Source organism: Pseudophryne corroboree, chromosome 2 (assembly GCF_028390025.1).
Source record: "Pseudophryne corroboree isolate aPseCor3 chromosome 2, aPseCor3.hap2, whole genome shotgun sequence".
In the NCBI taxonomy this organism is placed as follows: domain Eukaryota; kingdom Metazoa; phylum Chordata; class Amphibia; order Anura; family Myobatrachidae; genus Pseudophryne; species Pseudophryne corroboree.
The window spans coordinates 790891912-790911883 of record NC_086445.1 but is presented as its reverse complement, the minus strand read 5'-3'; the positions used below and the strand labels follow the sequence as shown (position 1 = coordinate 790911883).

The 19972-nt window shown below is 47.0% G+C and overlaps 1 protein-coding gene across 2 annotated transcripts in view; it reads left to right on the top strand.

Annotated features, from left to right (window-relative positions):
* Nucleotides 1-4374: 4374 nt before the first annotated feature.
* The window catches only part of RPGR (retinitis pigmentosa GTPase regulator), a 309545-nt gene continuing 293947 nt past the window's right edge, over nt 4375-19972 (top strand). The window contains exon 1 of one of the 2 annotated variants that reach the window (XM_063955571.1): nt 4375-4574. In XM_063955571.1, coding sequence (XP_063811641.1) covers nt 4538-4574 — 37 coding nt within the window. In that variant the 5' untranslated portion in view covers nt 4375-4537. The remainder of the gene's footprint in view (nt 4575-19972) is intronic. The other variant, XM_063955570.1, reaches the window with a different exon arrangement.

Genomic DNA, 19972 nt, shown 5'->3' with positions numbered 1-19972 from the left:
AGTGCAGCTAATACACACTGCACCAGGTAGAACCTCCTATACACTTTACGCCAGGCACAGCACTGAGACACATTGCACCAGGGAGAGCACTGAGACACATTGCCTAGCCACAGACGCCTAGCGGGAACACTACATGACATGCCCCCCAGCAGTGCCAGCTACACGTGACATGCCCCCCAGCAGTGCCAGCTACATGTGACATGCCCCCCAGCAGTGCCAGCTACACGTGACATGCCCCCCAGCAGTGCCAGCTACACGTGACATGCCCCCCCAGCAGTGCCAGCTACATAAATGGCCACACAGTGCCAGATATGCACCCACAGTTCAGATACAAAAATGCCCCCAAAGTGCCAGATACATAAATGCCCCCACAGTGCAGATATGCCCCCACAGTGCCAGATACATAAATGCCCCCACAGTGCCAGATACATAAGTGCCCACACAGTGCCAGATATGCCCCCACAGGGCCAGATACATAAATGCCCCAGTGCCAGATACATAAATGCCCCCAGTGCCAGATACATAAATGCCCCCAGTGCCAGATACATAAATGCCCCCATGCCAGATGCATAAGTGCCCACACAGTGCCAGATACATTATTGCCCCCTACAGTGTCAGATACATTAATGCCCCCCACAGTGTCAGATACATTAATGCCCCCCACAGTGCCAGATACATTAATGCCCCCCACAGTGCCAGATACATTAATGCCCCCACAGTGCCAGATACATTAATGCCCCCAGTGCCAGATATGCCCCCACAGTGCCAGATACATTAATGCCCCCAGTGCCAGATATGCCCCCACAGTGCCAGATACATTAATGCCCCCAGTGCCAGATACATTAATGCCCCCAGTGCCAGATATGCCCCCACAGTGCCAGATACATTAATGCCCCCAGTGCCAGATATGCCCCCACAGTGCCAGATACATTAATGCCCCCAGTGCCAGATACATTAATGCCCCCAGTGCCAGATATGCCCCCACAGTGCCAGATACATTAATGCCCCCAGTGCCAGATATGCCCCCACAGTGATAGATACATTAATGCCCCCAGTGCCAGATATGCCCCCACAGTGATAGATACATTAATGCCCCCAGTGCCAGATATGCCCCCACAGTAATAGATACATTAATGCCCCCAGTGCCAGATATGCCCTCACAGTGCCAGATACATTAAATCCCCCACAGTGCAGATATGCCCCCACAGTGCCAGATACATAAATGCCCCCACAGTGCCAGATAAACGCCCCCAGTGCCAGATATGCTCCTACAGTGCCAGATAAATAAATGCCCCCACAGCGCCTGATAAATAAATGCCCCCACAGTGCCTGATAAATGAATGCCCCCACAGTGCAGATATGACCCCACAGTGCCTGATAAATAAATGCCCGCACAGTGCCTGATAAATGAATGCCCCCACAGTGCAGATATGACCCCACAGTGCCTGATAAATAAGTGCCCGCACAGTGCCTGATAAATGAATGCCCCCACAGTGCAGATATGACCCCACAGTGCAGCCCCCACATAATGCCATCCATAATGCCCCCAATACCTGCTGCGCTGGGAGGGGGAGGAGTGCTGCTGTCTGAGGGAGCAGGGCCGCGGGCGGTGTGGCGGCGGTGCGGGTGGTGTGCGCTATGTGCGCTGCGCTGGCGTCTGACGTCAGATGCCGGCGCCGCACAGCGCACAAGGACACAATAGGCCGGGCAGCGCAGCACAGGGCCGGCTCCAGGAACGAAAATGGCGGCGCCCATTAAGGGTGGCGCCCCGCGCGGCCGCTCAATTCGAACGTGCCTGGAGCCGGCCCTGTTGGTAATATTCCTTCACAAACAGGTATCTTCCGCACCTACGTGAATAATGAATACCGACTGAGAAACCACCATATAGGTAAAACAGACTTTCAAGTGAATGGCCCGTCCATGCCAGGGACCCTAGGATGGAGGGCCCCTAAAAAAATGGGTGTACCGAGGCCCATGCTGATGGCTGCAGTTCTCCATCCATCTCTCCCCACTGAGACCATGGTGATCGGCTTCTCAAGCGGAGCTGGCGCTGGGCGCCGCCATCTTGGTCCTAATCACATGACTTGCAGGAGCATCAGTGGAACCTAGCAGGAAGCAGCATCAGTGGTGCACAGTCAATCGCCTTAGACCCAGGGGTATAAAGGGGGTCATTCCGAATTGATTGCACGTAGCAACTTTTTTGCTGCTCGTGCGATCAACTTGACGATGCCTATGGTGGAGTGTATTTTAGCATAGCAAGGCATGCTAAAAAAGTTTCCTGCAAAACAAGACAAGGGTCAGACCTACTTACCCTGTGCGACGGATCCAGCGACGAAGGTCCCGGGATTGACGTCAGACATCCGCCCTCTAAACGCCTGGACACGCCTGCATTTGGATCTCCACGCCCGGAAAACGGTGAGTAGACGCCCCGGAACGCCTCCTCCCTGTCAATCTTCTTGCGATCATGCTAGCGATCACTTCCTCCTTTGTTCTGGCCGCTGCCCGGTGACGGCCGCCGCAACGACGCGCATGCGCAATGCGGCCGCCGTGCATGCGCTGTTCTGACCCGTTCGCACCACAGCGAAGAACCGCTGCGTGCAAACGGGTCGGAATGACCCACACAGTTCCTTCAGAGGCACTACCTGTTGTCAGTGCTTTATGTCCATAACCTGCTGAGACCTTTGCTGAGTATCCCTCTGGCTAACACTTTGACTCCAGTGCGCTTGTCACCTCTAGCACTCACGTACTCCCACCAGCACTCCTTCTTTTCTGGGACTGCAACATCCCACTAATCCTGCATAGCTGGTACTGCTACATCACAATGCTCCCGCTTATCTAGTACTGCAAGAACCCAGTAATCCTGCATAGCTGGTACTGCAACATTCCAGTGATCCTGCTTATCTGGTACTGCAATATCCCAGAAATCCTGTATAGCTGGTCCTGCTCAGCATCCCAGTTCCAAAGTCTAAGTAGCTGGTACTTCTCCGCATCCCGGCAATCCTGTATTGCTGGTCCTGTTCCACATCCCAGCTCCAAAGTCTAAGTAGCCGTAACTGTACCGCATTTAGTTAATTCTGTATAGCTGGTCCTTCTCCGTACCCAGAGCCTCAAGCTTGTATAGCTGGTATTACTCTGCAACCCAGCAATCCCATGTAATTGGCACTGCTCCGCCTTCCAGCACAGTCACCACAGACCTGCTTTAACCACTTCCATTCCCTGTCCTGTACGAAAAAGTCCTACATCAGGCCGCCTACTTTTCTGCCCAAACTTCCACACTCCTGCTCCCACAGCAACCCCTTGGGGCAGATGTATTAACCTGGAGAAGGCATAGGGAAATTATATAAACCAGTGATAAGAGCAAGGTGATAAAGGCAGCAGCCAATCAGATCCTAACTGTTAATTTACATATTGGAGCTGATTGGCTGGTGCCTTTATCACCTTGCACATATCACTGGTTTATCACTTCCTTATGCCTTCTCCAGGTTCAGTGTCGGACTGGGGCATGAAGGGCCCACCGGGGGAATGCAGTGATAGGGGCCCATACTTAGGGGTGTGGCCATCCTATCAAGGGGGTGTGGCCACTGTCCACTGAGGCTTGAAATACACAATAGTTTAGTGCAGTGTAATGCAACATATCTACCATGTACAATACAAGTGCACAGTCTTGAACCTGATCCGTAGAGGAAGGATTGGGTCCTCAGGCAATGGGGCCTACCGGTGGTTTCCCTGGTACCCCTGTGGGCCAGTCCGACCCTGTCCAGGTTAATATATCTGCTCCAAGGCTTGTCCGAACCCACAAATCAGACCAAGCCTTCAGATTTCTGTTATCTCTGTTCTGTTTTCCCCTATACCTCCTCCTAGTGCTAGCCTGATACTAAAACCAGCCCCAGGCCGCAGCCTAACCCTGACCCTCCCCCATTAGTGCCTAAAAACTAACAGGCTGTCGACATTGGCCTGTTGACACTTTGAACTTAGTACGTTGACATAATAGTGTTGACATTGTGGTGTCAATATTATTAAAAGTCAGGATGGTAACTGGCGACAATATGTATAATTGTTTCTTACATACCTCCCAACATGACCCTCTCCAGGAGGGACAGAATACTCTGCTCCTGGACTATTCTCTTAATTCATAATTGCCGGCATCTGTTTTGAACAGGTTAGTGTATAAGAAAGGTGTTTCAGCACAGGTGATGGCAATCATGCATTAAGAGGGAAGTCCAGAAGCAGAGCATTCTGTCCCTCCTGGAGAGGGTCATGTTGGGACTGGAGGTATAGTTTCTTAGTAGTAGAGGACTCTAACGTGACGCGTAAAGGTAAACCCCCCCCAAAATAAAAACACGACGCTCAATCCGCCAACCACACGGGGGCAGTGCCGGGCCGCGGACTGTGCATGGAGACTCCCGCCCCCGTTGCTATAGACCATCAGTTTGTTTACTTCCGGTCACGGATCCTAGGTACAGTACAGTCAGTGACGGCTCTGCGGGTGATGTGTGTAAGAGCATCGGGGTGACGGCCCCGTCCCTGTATCCCAGGCATGGCCGCCGAAGAGGAGGAGGAGAAGCCGGTACCGGGTGAGTGACCCCATCCCAGGCACAGTCATTGTGTCATCCTACACATCTCCCTGACTGCCTATCCTGCCCCTCCCCTGACTACCCACAATTGCACCTCACTGATTGCTCCTATTTTCATACATTCGTAATATAGACATGCTTAAATGCTGACTTCATAAATGAAAGATTTGTGTTACAGTTCAGATTTAGGCTTAGGCTCACATGAACAGACAGTGTTGACATTACATCATTATTGACATGCTGAATGTTGATATGATCAGTGTTGTCATTAGAACATAATGATATGCCCAATGTCTGCATAACAACCATATCCGCATTCTCATGTCAACACCATGAGTGTTTACCAGATGAATGGAGACAAAATATACTGAACCACCCTGATATCTCCCTGACATCTTTGTAATAGTCTCTGACGTGATCTGCGTCTCCCTCACATCTATGTGTCAGTCTCTGGCGTGATCTGCGTCTCCCTGATATATACGTGACAGTCTTTGGCGTGGATCTGCGTCTCCCTGATATATACGTGACAGTCTCTGACGTGATCTGCGTCTCCCTGACATCTTTGTAATAGTCTCTGACGTGTTCTCCGTCTCTCTGATATCTATGTAATAGTCTCTGACGTGATCTCCGTCTCCGTGACATCTATGTAATAGTCTCTGACGTGATCTCCGTCTCTCTGATATCTATGTAATAGTCTCTGACGTGATCTCCGTCTCCGTGACATCTATGTAATAGTCTCTGACGTGATCTGCGTCTCCCTGATATTTATGTAATAGTCTCTGACGTGATCTCCGTCTCCGTGACATCTATGTAATAGTCTCTGACGTGATCTGCGTCTCCCTGATATCTATGTAATAGTCTCTGACGTGATCTCCGTCTCCCTGATATTTATGTAATAGTCTCTGACGTGATCTCCGTCTCCGTGACATCTATGTAATAGTCTCTGACGTGATCTCCGTCTCCCTTACATCTATGTAATAGTCTCTGACGTGATCTCCGTCTCCCTTACATCTATGTAATAGTCTCTGACGTGATCTCCGTCTCCCTTACATCTATGTAATAGTCTCTGACGTGATCTCCGTCTCCCTCACATCTATGTAATAGTCTCTGACGTGATCTCCGTCTCCCTGATATCTATGTAATAGTCTCTGACGTGATCTCCGTCTCCCTTACATCTATGTAATAGTCTCTGACGTGATCTACGTCTCCCTGATATCTATGTAATAGTCTCTGACGTGATCTGCGTCTCCCTGATATCTATGTAATAGTCTCTGACGTGATCTCCATCTCCCTGATATCTATGTAATAGTCTCTGACGTGATCTGCGTCTCCATGATATCTATGTAATAGTCTCTGACGTGATCTCCGTCTACCTGATATCTATGTAATAGTCTCTGATGTGATCTGCGTCTCCCTGATATCTATGTAATAGTCTCTGACGTGATCTCCATCTCCCTGATATCTACGTGACAGTCTCTGGTGTGATCTGCGTCTCCCTGATATCTACGTGACAGTCTCTGACGTAATCTGCGTCTCCCTGACATCTTTATAATAGTCTCTGACGTGATCTACATAGAAACCTAGAATTTGACGGCAGATAAGAACCACTTGGCCCATCTAGTCTGCCCCCCTTTTTTTTTTATCCTTTAGGTAATCTCGTCTCCCTGATATCTACGTGACAGTCTCTGATGTGATCTCCGTCTCCCTGATATCTATGTAATAGTCTCTGACGTGATCTGCGTCTCCATGATATCTATGTAATAGTCTCTGACGTGATCTGCGTCTCCCTGATATCTATGTAATAGTCTCTGGTGTGATCTGCGTCTCCCTGATATCTATGTAATAGTCTCTGACATGATCTCTGTCTCCCTGATATCTATGTGACCGTCTCTGACGTGATCTGCATCTCCCTGATATCTATGTAATAGTCTCTGACATGATCTCCGTCTACCTGATATCTATGTAATAGTCTCTGACGTGATCTCCGTCTACCTGATATCTATGTAATAGTCTCTGACGTGATCTCTGTCTCCCTGATATCTATGTAATAGTCTCTGACGTGATCTCCGTCTACCTGATATCTATGTAATAGTCTCTGACGTGATCTCCATCTCCCTGATATCTACGTGACAGTCTCTGGTGTGATCTGCGTCTCCCTGATATCTACGTGACCGTCTCTGACGTAATCTGCGTCTCCCTGACATCTTTATAATAGTCTCTGACGTGATCTACATAGAAACATAGAAACATAGAATTTGACGGCAGATAAGAACGACTTGGCCCATCTAGACTGCCCCCCTTTTTTTTTTATCCTTTAGGTAATCTCGTCTCCCTGATATCTATGTAATAGTCTCTGACGTGATCTGCGTCTCCCTGATATCTATGTAATAGTCTCTGACGTGATCTACGTCTCCCTGATATCTATGTAATAGTCTCTGATGTGATCTGCGTCTCCCTGATATCTACGTGACAGTCTCTGACGTGATCTGCGTCTCCCTGACATCTATGTAATAGTCTCTGACGTGATCTACGTCTCCCTGATATCTATGTGACAGTCTCTGGCGTGATCGGCGTCTCCCTGATAGTTATGTAATAGTCTCTGACGTGATCTTGCGTCTCCCTGATATCTATGCACTAGTCTCTGACGTGATCTCTGTCTCCCTGACATCTATGTGACAGTCTCTGACATAATCTTATGTCTTTCATCTTGTTGATACATGACTGACCCATATCACTGATATCAGAGACTCACTGACACCATCCATGGATTGACATAATGTGGAGTACAATAGGCATCAAGTCTATGGGCCCTATTCAGACCTGGAGGCAGCTGTGCGTCGGTACGCAGAGAGTCTGCGCACTGGCTGCAGTTCATGTGTGCAACCCTTCACCATGCGGTGCGATGTGGCCGCAAGGTGATTTACAGCGGCGGCTGTCGGGGGAGTTGTCGATGCATCAAAGGCTCTGCTTCTGGCTACAGGACATCATTAGCTCCTGAGGGTTTGATCGCTAGGTACGCCTAGATGCTCGCTCCCAGAGCCGGCCGTCACCCCCCTTACAGAGCCAGAAGTCAGAAGACAGGTGAGTAGAAGAAGATCAGAAGACTTCAGTGACGGCTTTCTGAGGTACCGCACAGCGATCGCACGCTGCGCGCCATGCTCCCACACATAGCAGCACTACAGGGTGCGGGGGGGGGGGGGGGGGCGCCGCACCCTGGGCAGCAGATAAACATCTAAAATGGACTGGCAAGAGGGGACATAACCCCTGCCAGTATAAATATATAGCGCAAAAGGGCGCCATTAAGGGGGCGGAGCTTCGTCCTCACAGCTCACAGAGCTCAGCGCCATTTTCCTCTCCACAAGGCTGCAGAGACGCTGGTCCTTCCTCACACTTCTGTCTAAGTATCAGGGTGCAAAACGGGGGGGGGGCACAGGAATATTGGTGCAATACATATTTGTTATAAAAGCGCTGCATGTCTGGGGCATTCTTTAGTGTTCCAGAACCGGTGATTAGGCGCTGGGTTGTGAGCTGACAAAACTCCCTCTGTGTCTCTCTGACAGGCTTTGCTGTGGGTCTGTCCCATATATGCCCGTGTGTCTGTGGGTGTTTGGGACACGTGTGTCGGCATGTCTGAGGCTGAGTGCTCTTCCCAGGAGGAGGTTGTATTAGGGACACGAGCGGCTATGGGAGTGACCCTGTCGGCACCGCCGACTCCTGATTGGGTAAATGTGTTGAATGCCTTGAATGCTAATGTGGCTGGTCTTAATAAGAGATTAGATAAGTCTGATTCTCAGAACCAGGCATGGAAGAAATCTGTGGAGGATGTATTATTACAGGTACAGACCCCTTCGGGGTCACAAAAACGTCCGTTTGCCCAGTTGGCAGACACAGATACCGACACAGACACTGACTCCAGTGTCGACTTTAGTGATTCCAGATTGGATCCTAAATTAGCAAAGAGTATTAAGTACATGATTGTGGCGGTAAAAGACGTATTACATATTTCTGAGGACCCTGCTGTTCCTGATACAAGGTTTGGTATGTTTAAAGAAAATAAACCTGTGGTAACGTTTCCTCCCTCTCATGAGCTGAACACTCTTTTTGAAAAGGTTTGGGAAAGCCCTGACAAAAAGTTTCAGATTCCCAAGAGGATTCAGGTGGCATATCCGTTTCCCTCTGGAGATAGGGTAAAGTGGGAGTCACCCCCCAAGGCCCTATCCCGCTTGTCTAAAAAGGTGGCTCTCCCGTCTCCTGATACGGCAGCCCTTAAGGACCCTGCGGATCGCAAGCAGGAAAATCCATTAAAATCAATTTATGCCACCACGGGTACGCTGCTCAGACCAGCCATAGCGTCTGCGTGGGTGAGTAGTGCTATCGAAAAAGTGGGCAGATAACTTGTCAACTGAGATAGATACCCTAGATAGGGATAGCGTCCTTTTGACACTGGGTCATATCAGGGACGCAGCGGCCTACCTAAAGGAAACAGCGAGAGATATTGGCTTTTTGGGATCAAAAGCCAATGCCATGGCAGTCTCAGCTAGGCGAGCATTGTGGATCCATCAATGGAATGCTGATGCTGACTCCAGGAAAAATATGGAATCTCTGCCATATAAAGGTGGTGTCTTGTTTGGTGAAGGTCTCGCTGGTTTGGTATCTACAGCTACCGCGGGTAAGTCATCGTTTTTGCCTTACGTTCCTTCACAACAAAAGAAAACACACCACTATCAGATGCAGTCCTGTCGGCCCAATAAATACAGGAAGGGCCGAGGTTCTTCCTTCCTTGCTACTAGAGGAAGGGGTAAAAGATCACCGGCCTTGGCAGGTTCCCAGGAGCAGGAGTCCTCCCCGGCTTCTGCCAAATCCACCGCATGACGCTGGGGCTCCTCTGCGGGAGTCCGCACCGGTGGGGGCACGTCTGAAACTCTTCAGTCAGTTCTGGGTTCGTTCGGACCTGGACCCATGGGTTTTAGAAATAGTGTTCCAGGGGTACAAACTGGAGTTTCAAGACGTTCCCCCTCGCCGATTTTTCAAATCGGCCTTACCAGCTTCTCTTCCAGACAGGGAGGTAGTATGCGGCGCAGTACAAAAGTTGTGTCAAAATCAGGTCATTATCAAGGTTCCCCCGTCACAACAGGGAGAAGGCTTTTTTTCGAGCCTGTTCGTGGTCCCGAAGCCGGACGCTCGGTCAGACCAATCCTGAACCTAAAATCCCTCCATTTCTACCTAAGAAGATTCAAATTCAAGATGGAGTCTCTCCGAACAGTGATCTCCAGTCTGGAGGAAGGAGATTTTATGGTGTCGGTGGACATAAAAGATGCCTACTTACATGTTCCCATTTATCCTCCGCATCAGGCTTACCTGAGGTTTGCAATTCAGGATTGTCATTACCAATTTCAGACGTTGCCGTTTGGTCTGTCTACGGCTCCAAGGATTTTCACCAAAGTGATGGTGGAAATGATGGTTCTCCTTCGCAAACAAGGAGTCACGATTATCCCGTACTTGGACGATCTCCTGATAAAGGCGAGATCCAGGGACCAACTGGTGCAGAACATTACACTCGCCATGGCAGTTCTGCAACAACACGGTTGGCTCCTAAACTTGCCAAAATCACAGTTGATTCCGACGACGCGACTGTCGTTTTTGGGAATGATTCTGGACAAAGAATTACAGAGAGTGTTTCTTCCAGTGGAAAAGGCTCTGGAAATTCAGAACCTGGTCAGACAAATTCTGAAACCAGCAAGAGTGTCAGTCCATCAATGCACTAGTTTACTGGGGAAGATGGTGGCGGCCTGCGAGGCCATTCAGTTTGGCAAGTTCCATGCCAGGGTGTTTCAGTGGGACCTGTTGGACAAGTGGTCCGGATCCCACCTGCACATGCACCGGAAAATAATTCTGTCTTCCAAGACCAAAATCTCACTCCTGTGGTGGCTGCACAGCTCTCACCTCCTAGAGGGGCGCATGTTCGGGATCCAGGACTGGATCCTAGTAACCACGGATGCGAGTCTCCGGGGCTAGGGGGCAGTCACACAGGGGGAAAACTTCCAGGGAAGATGGTCAAGCCTGGAAACTTGTCTACACATAAACGTTCTGGAGTTAAGAGCCATTTACAACAGCCTTCTTCAAGTGGAACATCTGCTTCGCAATCTGCCCGTACTGATCCAGTCGGACAATATAACAGCAGTAGCGTACATAAACCACCAAGGCGGAACAAAAAGCAGAGCGGCAATGGCAGAGGCCACAAGGGTTCTCCGCTGGGCGGAAAGACATACAAGCGCTCTGTCAGCGGTCTTCATTCCGGGAGTGGACAACTGGGAATCAGACTTCCTCAGCCGACATGATATCCATCCAGGAAAGTGGGGTCTTCATCAAGAGGTCTTCACAGAAGTGACAGGTCTTTGGGGAATTCCTCAAGTAGACATGATGGCGTCTCGTCTCAACAAGAAGCTTCAGAGATATTGTTCCAAGTCGAGGGATCCTCAAGCAATAGCAGTGGATGCCCTAGTAACACCATGGGTGTTTCAGTCTGTGTATGTATTCCCTCCGCTTCCGCTTATTCCAAAAGTGCTAAAGATCTTAAGAAGAACAAAGGTTCGGGTGATCCTCATTGTTCCAGACTGGCCAAGGAGGGCTTGGTATCCGGATCTTCAGGAATTACTCATAGAAGATCCCTGGCCTCTTCCTCTACGAGAGGATCTGTTACAACAAGGGCCGTGCGTGTATCAAGACTTACCGCGGCTACGTTTGACGGCTTGGCGGTTGAACACCAGTTCCTAACCCGAAAGGGTATTCCCAGTGAAGTCATTCCCACACTTCTGCAGGCTAGAAAGGGAGTAATGTCCAAACATTACCACCGTATTTGAAGAAAATATGTGTCTTGGTGTGAATCCAAGGAGGCTCCTACGGAAGAATTTCAGATGGGACGTTTTCTCCATTTTCTAGAGGCAGGTGTGGATGCGGGCTTGAAGTTGGGCTCAATTAAAGTACAAATTTCGGCCTTATCGGTTTTCTTTCAAAAACAATTGGCCTCCCTTCCAGAGGTTCAGACTTTCGTGAAAGGCGTGTTGCACATCCAACCTCCATTTATGCCCCCAGTGGCACCATGGGATCTTAATGTAGTGTTGCAGTTCCTTCAATCACATTGATTTTGAGCCTTTACAAAAGGTGGATTTGAAATTCGTCACTTGGAAAGTGGTCATGCTGTTGGCCTTGGCATCCGCAAGGCGGGTATCTTAGTTAGCGGCTTTGTCTAGAGCCCTTATTTGATCTTCCATGAAGATAGAGCAGAGTTGAGGACTCGTCAGTAATTTCTGCTGAAGGTGGTTTCGTCGTTCCACATGAACCAACCTATTGTGGTGCCAGTGGCTACCGATGCCTTAGTGGAGTCGAAGTCTCTCGATGTGGTCAGAGCTTTAAAAATTTATGTCGCCAGGACTGCACGGATTAGGAAAACGGAGGCTCTGTTTGTCCTGTATGATCCCAACAAGATTGGGACTCCTGCTTCCAAGCAGACTATTGAACGCTGGATCTGTTCTACGGCTCATTCTACGGCTGGATTGCCGTTACCGAAATCGGTGAAGGCCCATTCTACCAGGAAGGGGGCGCGTCCTGGGTGGCTGCCCGGGGGGGTCTCGGCCTTACAACTATGCCGAGCAGCTACTTGGTCGGGTTCAAACACTTTTGCAAAGTTTTACAAGTTCGATACCCTGGCCGAGGAGGACCTCATGTTTGGTCAGTCGGTGCTGCAGAGTCATCCGCACTCTCCCGCCCGTTCTAGAGATTTGGTATAACCCCATGGTTCTTATGGTTACCCCAGCACCTCTAGGACATATGAGAAAATAGGATTTTAATACCTACCGGTAAATCCTTTTCTCTTAGTCCGTAGAGGATGCTGGGCGCCCGTCCCAGTGCGCACTGTATCTGCAGTTATTCTGGTTATACACAGTTTGTGTTACATTATAGTCAGCCTGTTGCTGACATTGTTCAGGCCGTTGGCTGGAGTTCTGTTGAATGCCATGTTGTACGGCGTGTTTGAGGTGTGAGCTGGTATGTATCTCACCTTAGTTTAACAATAATTCCTTTCCTCGAAATGTCCGTCTCCCTGGGCACAGTTACTATAACTGGAGTCTGGAGGAGGGGTATAGAGGGAGGAGCCAGTTCACACCCATTCAAAGTCTTAAAGTGCTCATGTCTCCTGCGGATCCCGTCTATACCCCATGGTTTTTATTGTTACCCCAGCATCCTCTAAGGACTAGGAGAAAATGATTTACCGGTAGGTATTAAAATCCTATTTTCTTATAAATTATTATAGCTTTTGACGCTGATGAAATTTAAGAGGAAATGAAATGCATTGCCATTGATAAAACATTTTGTTGTACTGCTTACAATAACCATATTCCAACCTCTGCAGCGCAGGACATCACTATCCTTTTAGATATGGGTGGAGAGTTATAGAACTGTATAAGTTCATTTACATTATACTGTGCTGATTTTAATCAGAAAAGATCCAGATGTGTTATTGAAAATTAATAGGATCATGCTGTTTACACTCTGTTACATGTGTAAATCATGTATGTATGTTTTTAACCGGATACCGGAAAATTATTTATTAACTGTTTCTTATATAACACAGCATACAGTATTCCTTTGTGCCTTACAATTAGAACAACATTAATAGAACAAAACTGGGTAAAAATAGACAGACATAGTTAGGAAGGATTGGATCCCAGCTGTCATGATCCTGACAGCAGAATCCCGTCCACCGAAATCCCGGCAGCGGTGCGATTGCTAGAAAGCCCCTTGCGGACTCGCTGTGCTTGCCACACTGTGGACACGGTGGTTCACAGTGCTCGCCACAGGTTCGATTCTACCTATATGGGTGTCGTGGACACCCACAGAGGGTGAATAGCCTGCGTCGCTGGTATTCTGGCGGCATGTCACCGCTAGCCGGGATTCCGTGGTCTGCATTGTGACCGCCGGGATCCCGACTAGTGGTATTCCCGCTTCCCGTTATTATCTTATTCGTTGTTAGCTATAATAAGATTATTCTTGATCGACTGCTGGCAGGGGGTGGGCAACACCTAGTCAGCTAGGTTTCTCTTAGGACAGTGGTTCCAAAACCTGGTCCTCAAGACACCTCAACAATCCAGGATTTTAAGGATATCCATGCTTAGGCACAAGTGTCTTAATTAGTACCTTAGTCAGTTTGATTATACCATCTGTGCACAAGCAGGGATATCCCTAGGTGCCTGATGATGATGATGATGATGATGATGAGAATGTTGAACTGCCCTTGTGTGAGTGACTGCACCATAAACTGGTTTAAACCATTCCTGAACACAAAACTGAAAATCAGTCCATCAGATTGATTCTAGATTCCAGTGCTGTGTGGTAGTTTACACACGGATACTCGGCATGGTAAACATTCTGCCAGATGTAATGGAGTCCGAGATCGCCGGAGGTGTGGCATGCCCGCCAATCTCAGACATTTTTGTAAAGGGGCAATCACTTACAAGGCAAAACCATTATTGCATCTTTAAAAAAACGTCCGAGGCCAGCTGGCATCTTGCACCTCCGTCGATCTCTGACTCCATTACATCCCGCCACTAAACTCTTAGCCGCCCCATTCATTGTGAATGGGGGGCGTGCGCGCCTTAGACGTGCAGGGCGCAACTTCTCCGAGATGTAGCCACGATGAGTGTGCCTTCATCTGTATGTATAATATGCACATATTGCATTAGGTTGATGGACGTGTCTGCACAGGATGGGATCAGATAATATAATGCAGATACAATTAGCGTGTTATGCTTTTTGTCTTATACCAGATTTAGTTTGTGCAACATCTAATAATTTAGGCTGTGGCTGTTTATGACTGAGGGTGACAGAGATATTTAATTAAAGTTTACTTCTTTTAGGAGAGTTAATATTAAGCTTACCTTAATTTCCCTTTAAACCGGGACAGTCAGAGCCGGCCCTAACCAATTTGATGCCCAAGGCAAGATATTGGCTGGTGTCCCCTAGCACCGGTGCTTATTCCGCTTCTGACCCAGCACAGCACCCATCACCCAGCAGCACAGATCACAGCTGCAGCCAGCAACACCCATCACCCCTCTCCCATACCGATCATAATCCATAAAGCATTTTGCAGCATGGTATCGCTACAGATGCCGACCAGAAGACATCACTAACGACTGCGGGGGTGTGCATACCGGGCATACACACAGCCCATTATGCACCAATGTAAACGATATGTCTCTCCAATCTGCTGGATCGGACGACATATCGTCAAGCTCTCAGGATACCCAGCACAGTTGGGCAGATACTGGTAATATACTATATCATTGCTGGGTATTATTTCTGGGACTTTACAACACAAATTTTCTTAAGGACTGCCACAGACACAGACTTTCAGAGGACCTAAACCAATGAGATGTCCTACTTATCTTATATCTGCAATTAATAAATTGTTCAGTTTTTATACCAAGCCGTATCTAGACCATTCTTGCATATTCATGTATTTTAATTGCATTACTTTAATATGATTTACTAGCATACTGGGTTAGTACTATTACACTTTAATTATTGTTTAGCGCCTTACTTTGGTGTCTATGCATTTGTTGGAGGCTGACACCTTCCCTGAACTAGCTGCTTGTTGCTTGTATCATTCTGGTCTATTTTGCTTTGTTGTTCATCACCCTCTTTGAGAGTTTGTGACATGTATGAGAAAGAGAAATAAAGAAATAGTCCTTTAATAACCAGCAATCAGGCGCAAAATTGTATATAATGTTGCATCCTCCAGACTTATCATGTGATATTTGAATTTCCCTCTATACTCTAGGCTGGATGTAGTAAAGTCTGAGTTGGCCGGAGGTGCGGGTTGTAAACGATTGGCGCTATAGAAAAACATCCGAGTTTGTTTGATAACCCGCAACTCCGGCCAACTCTGACTTCATTACATGCGGCTGTCAGTGTTTTTTACTCCTCCTCCTCCTCCTCCTGTCAGTCAGCATGGTCATATAGTTGTGGGAGTCATATGGAGGAATCTTCTATGATGTGTCACTTTGGAAGGGCATAGAGGCTATGTGAAGGGGATCAGTATGAGATCCCGGCGGTCAGTAGTCCGACGCCAGGATCCCAGTGGCGAGCGCAGTGTGTCCCCTTGCAGGCTCGCTTCGCTTGCCATGCTTTGGGCCCGGTGGCGACCTTAGGTCGCCACAGGGTTCTATTCCCCCTTGGGTGGTGGCGTGGACCACCACCCAAGTGGGGGAACCAGGCCGCTGGTATTGCGGGCTGTGTCTGGATTCCGGCGTCAGTACGTTGACCGCCGGGATCCCGTTGGGCGGTCAATTGACAGCCTTCCACGTGAAGCTGCGTATGGTGGCATGGCCAGGCAGACCAGTAAGAAGCTTCAATTATGGAGATTTCAGCTTCTTATTGGTCCTTCCACTTTGCCCCCTGCACAGCAACTAGAAAGTGGTGAGCAGAAAACATATTTGTGTTTTTACAATACAGAAATGGAGGAATCTCAGGAAAAAACATTACTGTTCGTGAACACTGACCTGTAGTGTGCTATGTTGGTAATGTACTAAAATAAATAAATTAATAATAATAATAATAATTCTTCTGGATTGATGTTTCAGGCGAGTCATTCAAAATTCCTGAATACAGTATCTTTGTTATGATGTTATAGGGTGGGATGTTTGAGTTGTCTGATAATCCTATTGTACAGGCGTCTAGCTCTGCTTTACTATTACATTGTATACATTTTTATTGCTCTTTCAAATGTAGTGCAGCTATGTTACCCGTTCCATATTTAATCATTTAAATCCCATTCAAACTAGTAATAAAGAGTTTTAGCAGCTCTGTTAAATGGTGCCACACATTTTATATTTATAAACCTATTTATCCTTTGGACAAATGCCTATTCGTTATGTCTATGTAAGCTTTTTATGTTCTCAAAAAAAATGTTACAGATTATACCAATACATTTTAACCTACATAAATCCAAGTAGTTTTAAACTGTTTCATAAATGACACCAACTGTTTACATTTTAGAGTTTCTATATAGTTAGCTGTGCTAATTACCACAGGCTTGTTGCAGTGGCTGGGGCAATTCATTTGCACCCGGGGCAGCTCACTATAAGTCCGCAGGCTGTACTTAGGTCCTAATTTAGACCTGATCACTGGGCAGCGATTTTTGCAGCCCTGCGATCAGATAGTCGCCGCCTACTGAGGGAGTGTATTTTAGCTGTGCAAGTGTGCAAACGCATGTGTAGCAGAGCTGCACAAACTGATTTTGTGCAGTCTCTACACAGCCCAGGACTTACTCAGCCGCTGTGATCACTATAGCCTGTCCGGGACAGGAATTGACGTCAGACACCCTCCCTTCCAGCGCTTGAACATGCCTGCGTTTTTCCAGACACTCCCTGAAAACGGTCAGTTGCCACCCACAAATGCCCTCTTCCTGTCAGTGACCTTGCGATCGCCCGTGCGATCGTTTTTTTCGCACCATCCCGTCACTATGCACCGATTCCTGTTGCTATGGTCTGTCGCGCCTGCGCATTGCGGTGCATACGCATGCGCAGTTCAGAACTGATCACAGGCTGTGAGAAAACAGGTCTGGCCTAGCGATCAGGTACGGCTAATTAATCCGGTCCTAGGTGTGTTCATCAAGGGAGGGAGTTTCAAGCAGTGCTCTCATAAGATTTATCCTGTCCATTTTCTTTCTTCACTGTTGATTCAGGTCCTCACAGTTAACAAACTTTAGTTGATAATTAACTTGTAAATCAATGTTTAACTGAAGGAAAGCAAATCATTTAAAATTGTATAATTGGTAATCCATTAAGGGGGCTATTTATCAAGCTTTTTTTCAAACAATTATGTAGAAACTGTTGCAATTTCCTAATACCCTAATGCAAATTTCAAGCAGGATTGGACATATAAAAACTACTTACTGGACATATGAAAATGGCTTTAACATGCATATATAACTGTACACACAGTGGAGTTGTTTATTTTCCTATGGTTTGATTAATTGAAGCCCAACAGTGTCAAACTATACACACAGGACTGTTTAACTGAACTGTCAGCTACAGCATATGATACCCTATCTCCCCCCCCCCCCAAAAAAAAATAAAATAAGATATTGTTTATATTAATGTTTTCACGGAACAAATAAATGTAATCATGTATTAGAAACCTTTGATTTGATTTATATTACGTCTTTGAATAAAACCATTTTTTACAGCTTATTATTTTTATTACATCTGAATATATGTAGATAGATTATGGGGGGGTAATTCAGTGATCACTGGTAATTGTATCCCCGGTGGCTGTCCAATTAGCCCTGATACCGAAGGGAGCCTCAGTTTTTTGGGATTTTGTTTCTCTTGCCTCATGCAGGCAAACCCAAATCCCCCAAAAAACATTAGTGAAAACACACAGGTTTCACAGAACCTGTATGTTTTTGGGACAAAATTTATTTTTTTGTTAGGGTGACCAAATTGGATTGCCCAAAAAGAAATATCTGAGAAACCTGTATTTTCGCTCCTGATGTTTCTTCTCCTCTAAGTGATTTCTCCCCTAAACACATTTAATACATACAAAGTATACTCAGAAATAGCTGAAATTAAAAATAAGAACAAGTTAATGTTAAGCATTATTCCTACTTATTACTTATAGTGCTCATACACTTGTGCGATTGAGCGCGATATGATATCGCTCTTCAATTTCCTTTGAAGCTCCCAGTGCAAAAAATCGCATCAAAAGTGTTTTTTTAGTGCAATTGTGATTTATCGTATGCCCCTTGCGACCAGGGTGGAGCGAAGTGTCCAGGAAGAGAGCTAAATACCTCACAGATCGCACATTGTAGTGCGAGAAATCGAATGTGGTAAAAACAGCATGCGATCCGATAAATATTAAGTGCAGCACATAATATCTTGAGATGCGAGATTTGACCAGCGTGCCCACGCATCGCATTGGGGGACACATTCGATGTGCATACAATCCTGCGATTTATTGCACCGATGCAGTCGAAATTGAAGGATTGTACCAGATATCTCACAAGTGTATGGGCACCATTACTATAATTAAATCTAAACAGTAATACAAAGTGGAAAATGCAAATGCTCTTTCAGAGAAACACACACAAAGGAGGAGTTAAGCATTAGCACTGAGCATGACACTGGCATTAAACATTTTGAATAAAAAACACTATTTATTTTTATTGTATAATAGGCTTTTATTTTTTTTAGAAGTCATGGTGCCATAATTGTAGTCACAGCATTATAAAAAAAAAAAAAACAGAAATCCAGAAAAAAAAACCATTTGGTTTAAACTGGGCTAATTAGTGTTCTAGACAACAGTGTCTGTTAATATCAAAGGAGACTAAGGTCGATTCCCTATGTACTAAATTTCAAAAAGCATAGCAGAGTTTGGCCCAGTTGGTTTGTGCCATCCTCAAATGGCATAAAGCACGTACGCAGTAACACTTTGATTGTTCTGAAGTTTAAGTTGTATTTTCAACAGCCAGATCATCATTAACACAAATTTGGAGAAATATCTCTCTTTTTATTGCTGTTGCTGGGCATACATGACAGACAGACATTTTATCTAAAAGCCTGACACCCATCAGTTATCATGGGCAAACACTGTGAGAAGGAACAGAGGAAATGTCCATCGTCCGGCCGCACATACATGCCCGGTGCGCCCGACTTGCAAAAATATTAAACAGCAAGACTTTTGCTGTTTGCGCTATCAATAATGTACTGCAAATCTGTGTGTGTAGCAAATTTAACCATGGGTATTTTTGTTCATATTTTAATCAAAACATTTAAGCTTGCAGCCCATCGTCAAGGCACCCCAACCTCTCCCTACACTAGCATATATGCCCAGCACACTAGTAGTGTTCACTCTAGAATCCGGGCAGGGCAGGGCGCCGTACCTAGAGGGGACTAGCGTGCGCGCGCGCCGGATAGGGGGCGCGGCCATGCAAAATAGGGGCGGGTCATTGCGGTAATAAAAGTGGGCAGTACAGCCCGCTGACGTTAAAAAAAAAAAAAAAAAAAAAAAAAAAAAAAAAGGGGCATGGGCGGCCGGCGGCGTCACTGTTGGGGGGCATGGGCTTCCCCCAAGCGCGCTCTCAGCGTGAATGGATGCCGCACGCATGCGCGCTGCATCTTTACGCACTGTGAGGGCAGGAAGCGGGCGGCAGTTTTATCAGGGCGCCGCAGAAAGGGCAGGGCGGGTTTTGCCCTGCTAAAACTGCCTAGCATGAACACTACACTATTACATTGCAGTTAAACGTACTTACCTCCCAGGTACAGAGAGTAGCATCTATGCAAGGACCGGCTTGTGAGCCTGACCCAACTAGGCCTTTTAGAGCGTTAATGGAAATCTGCCAT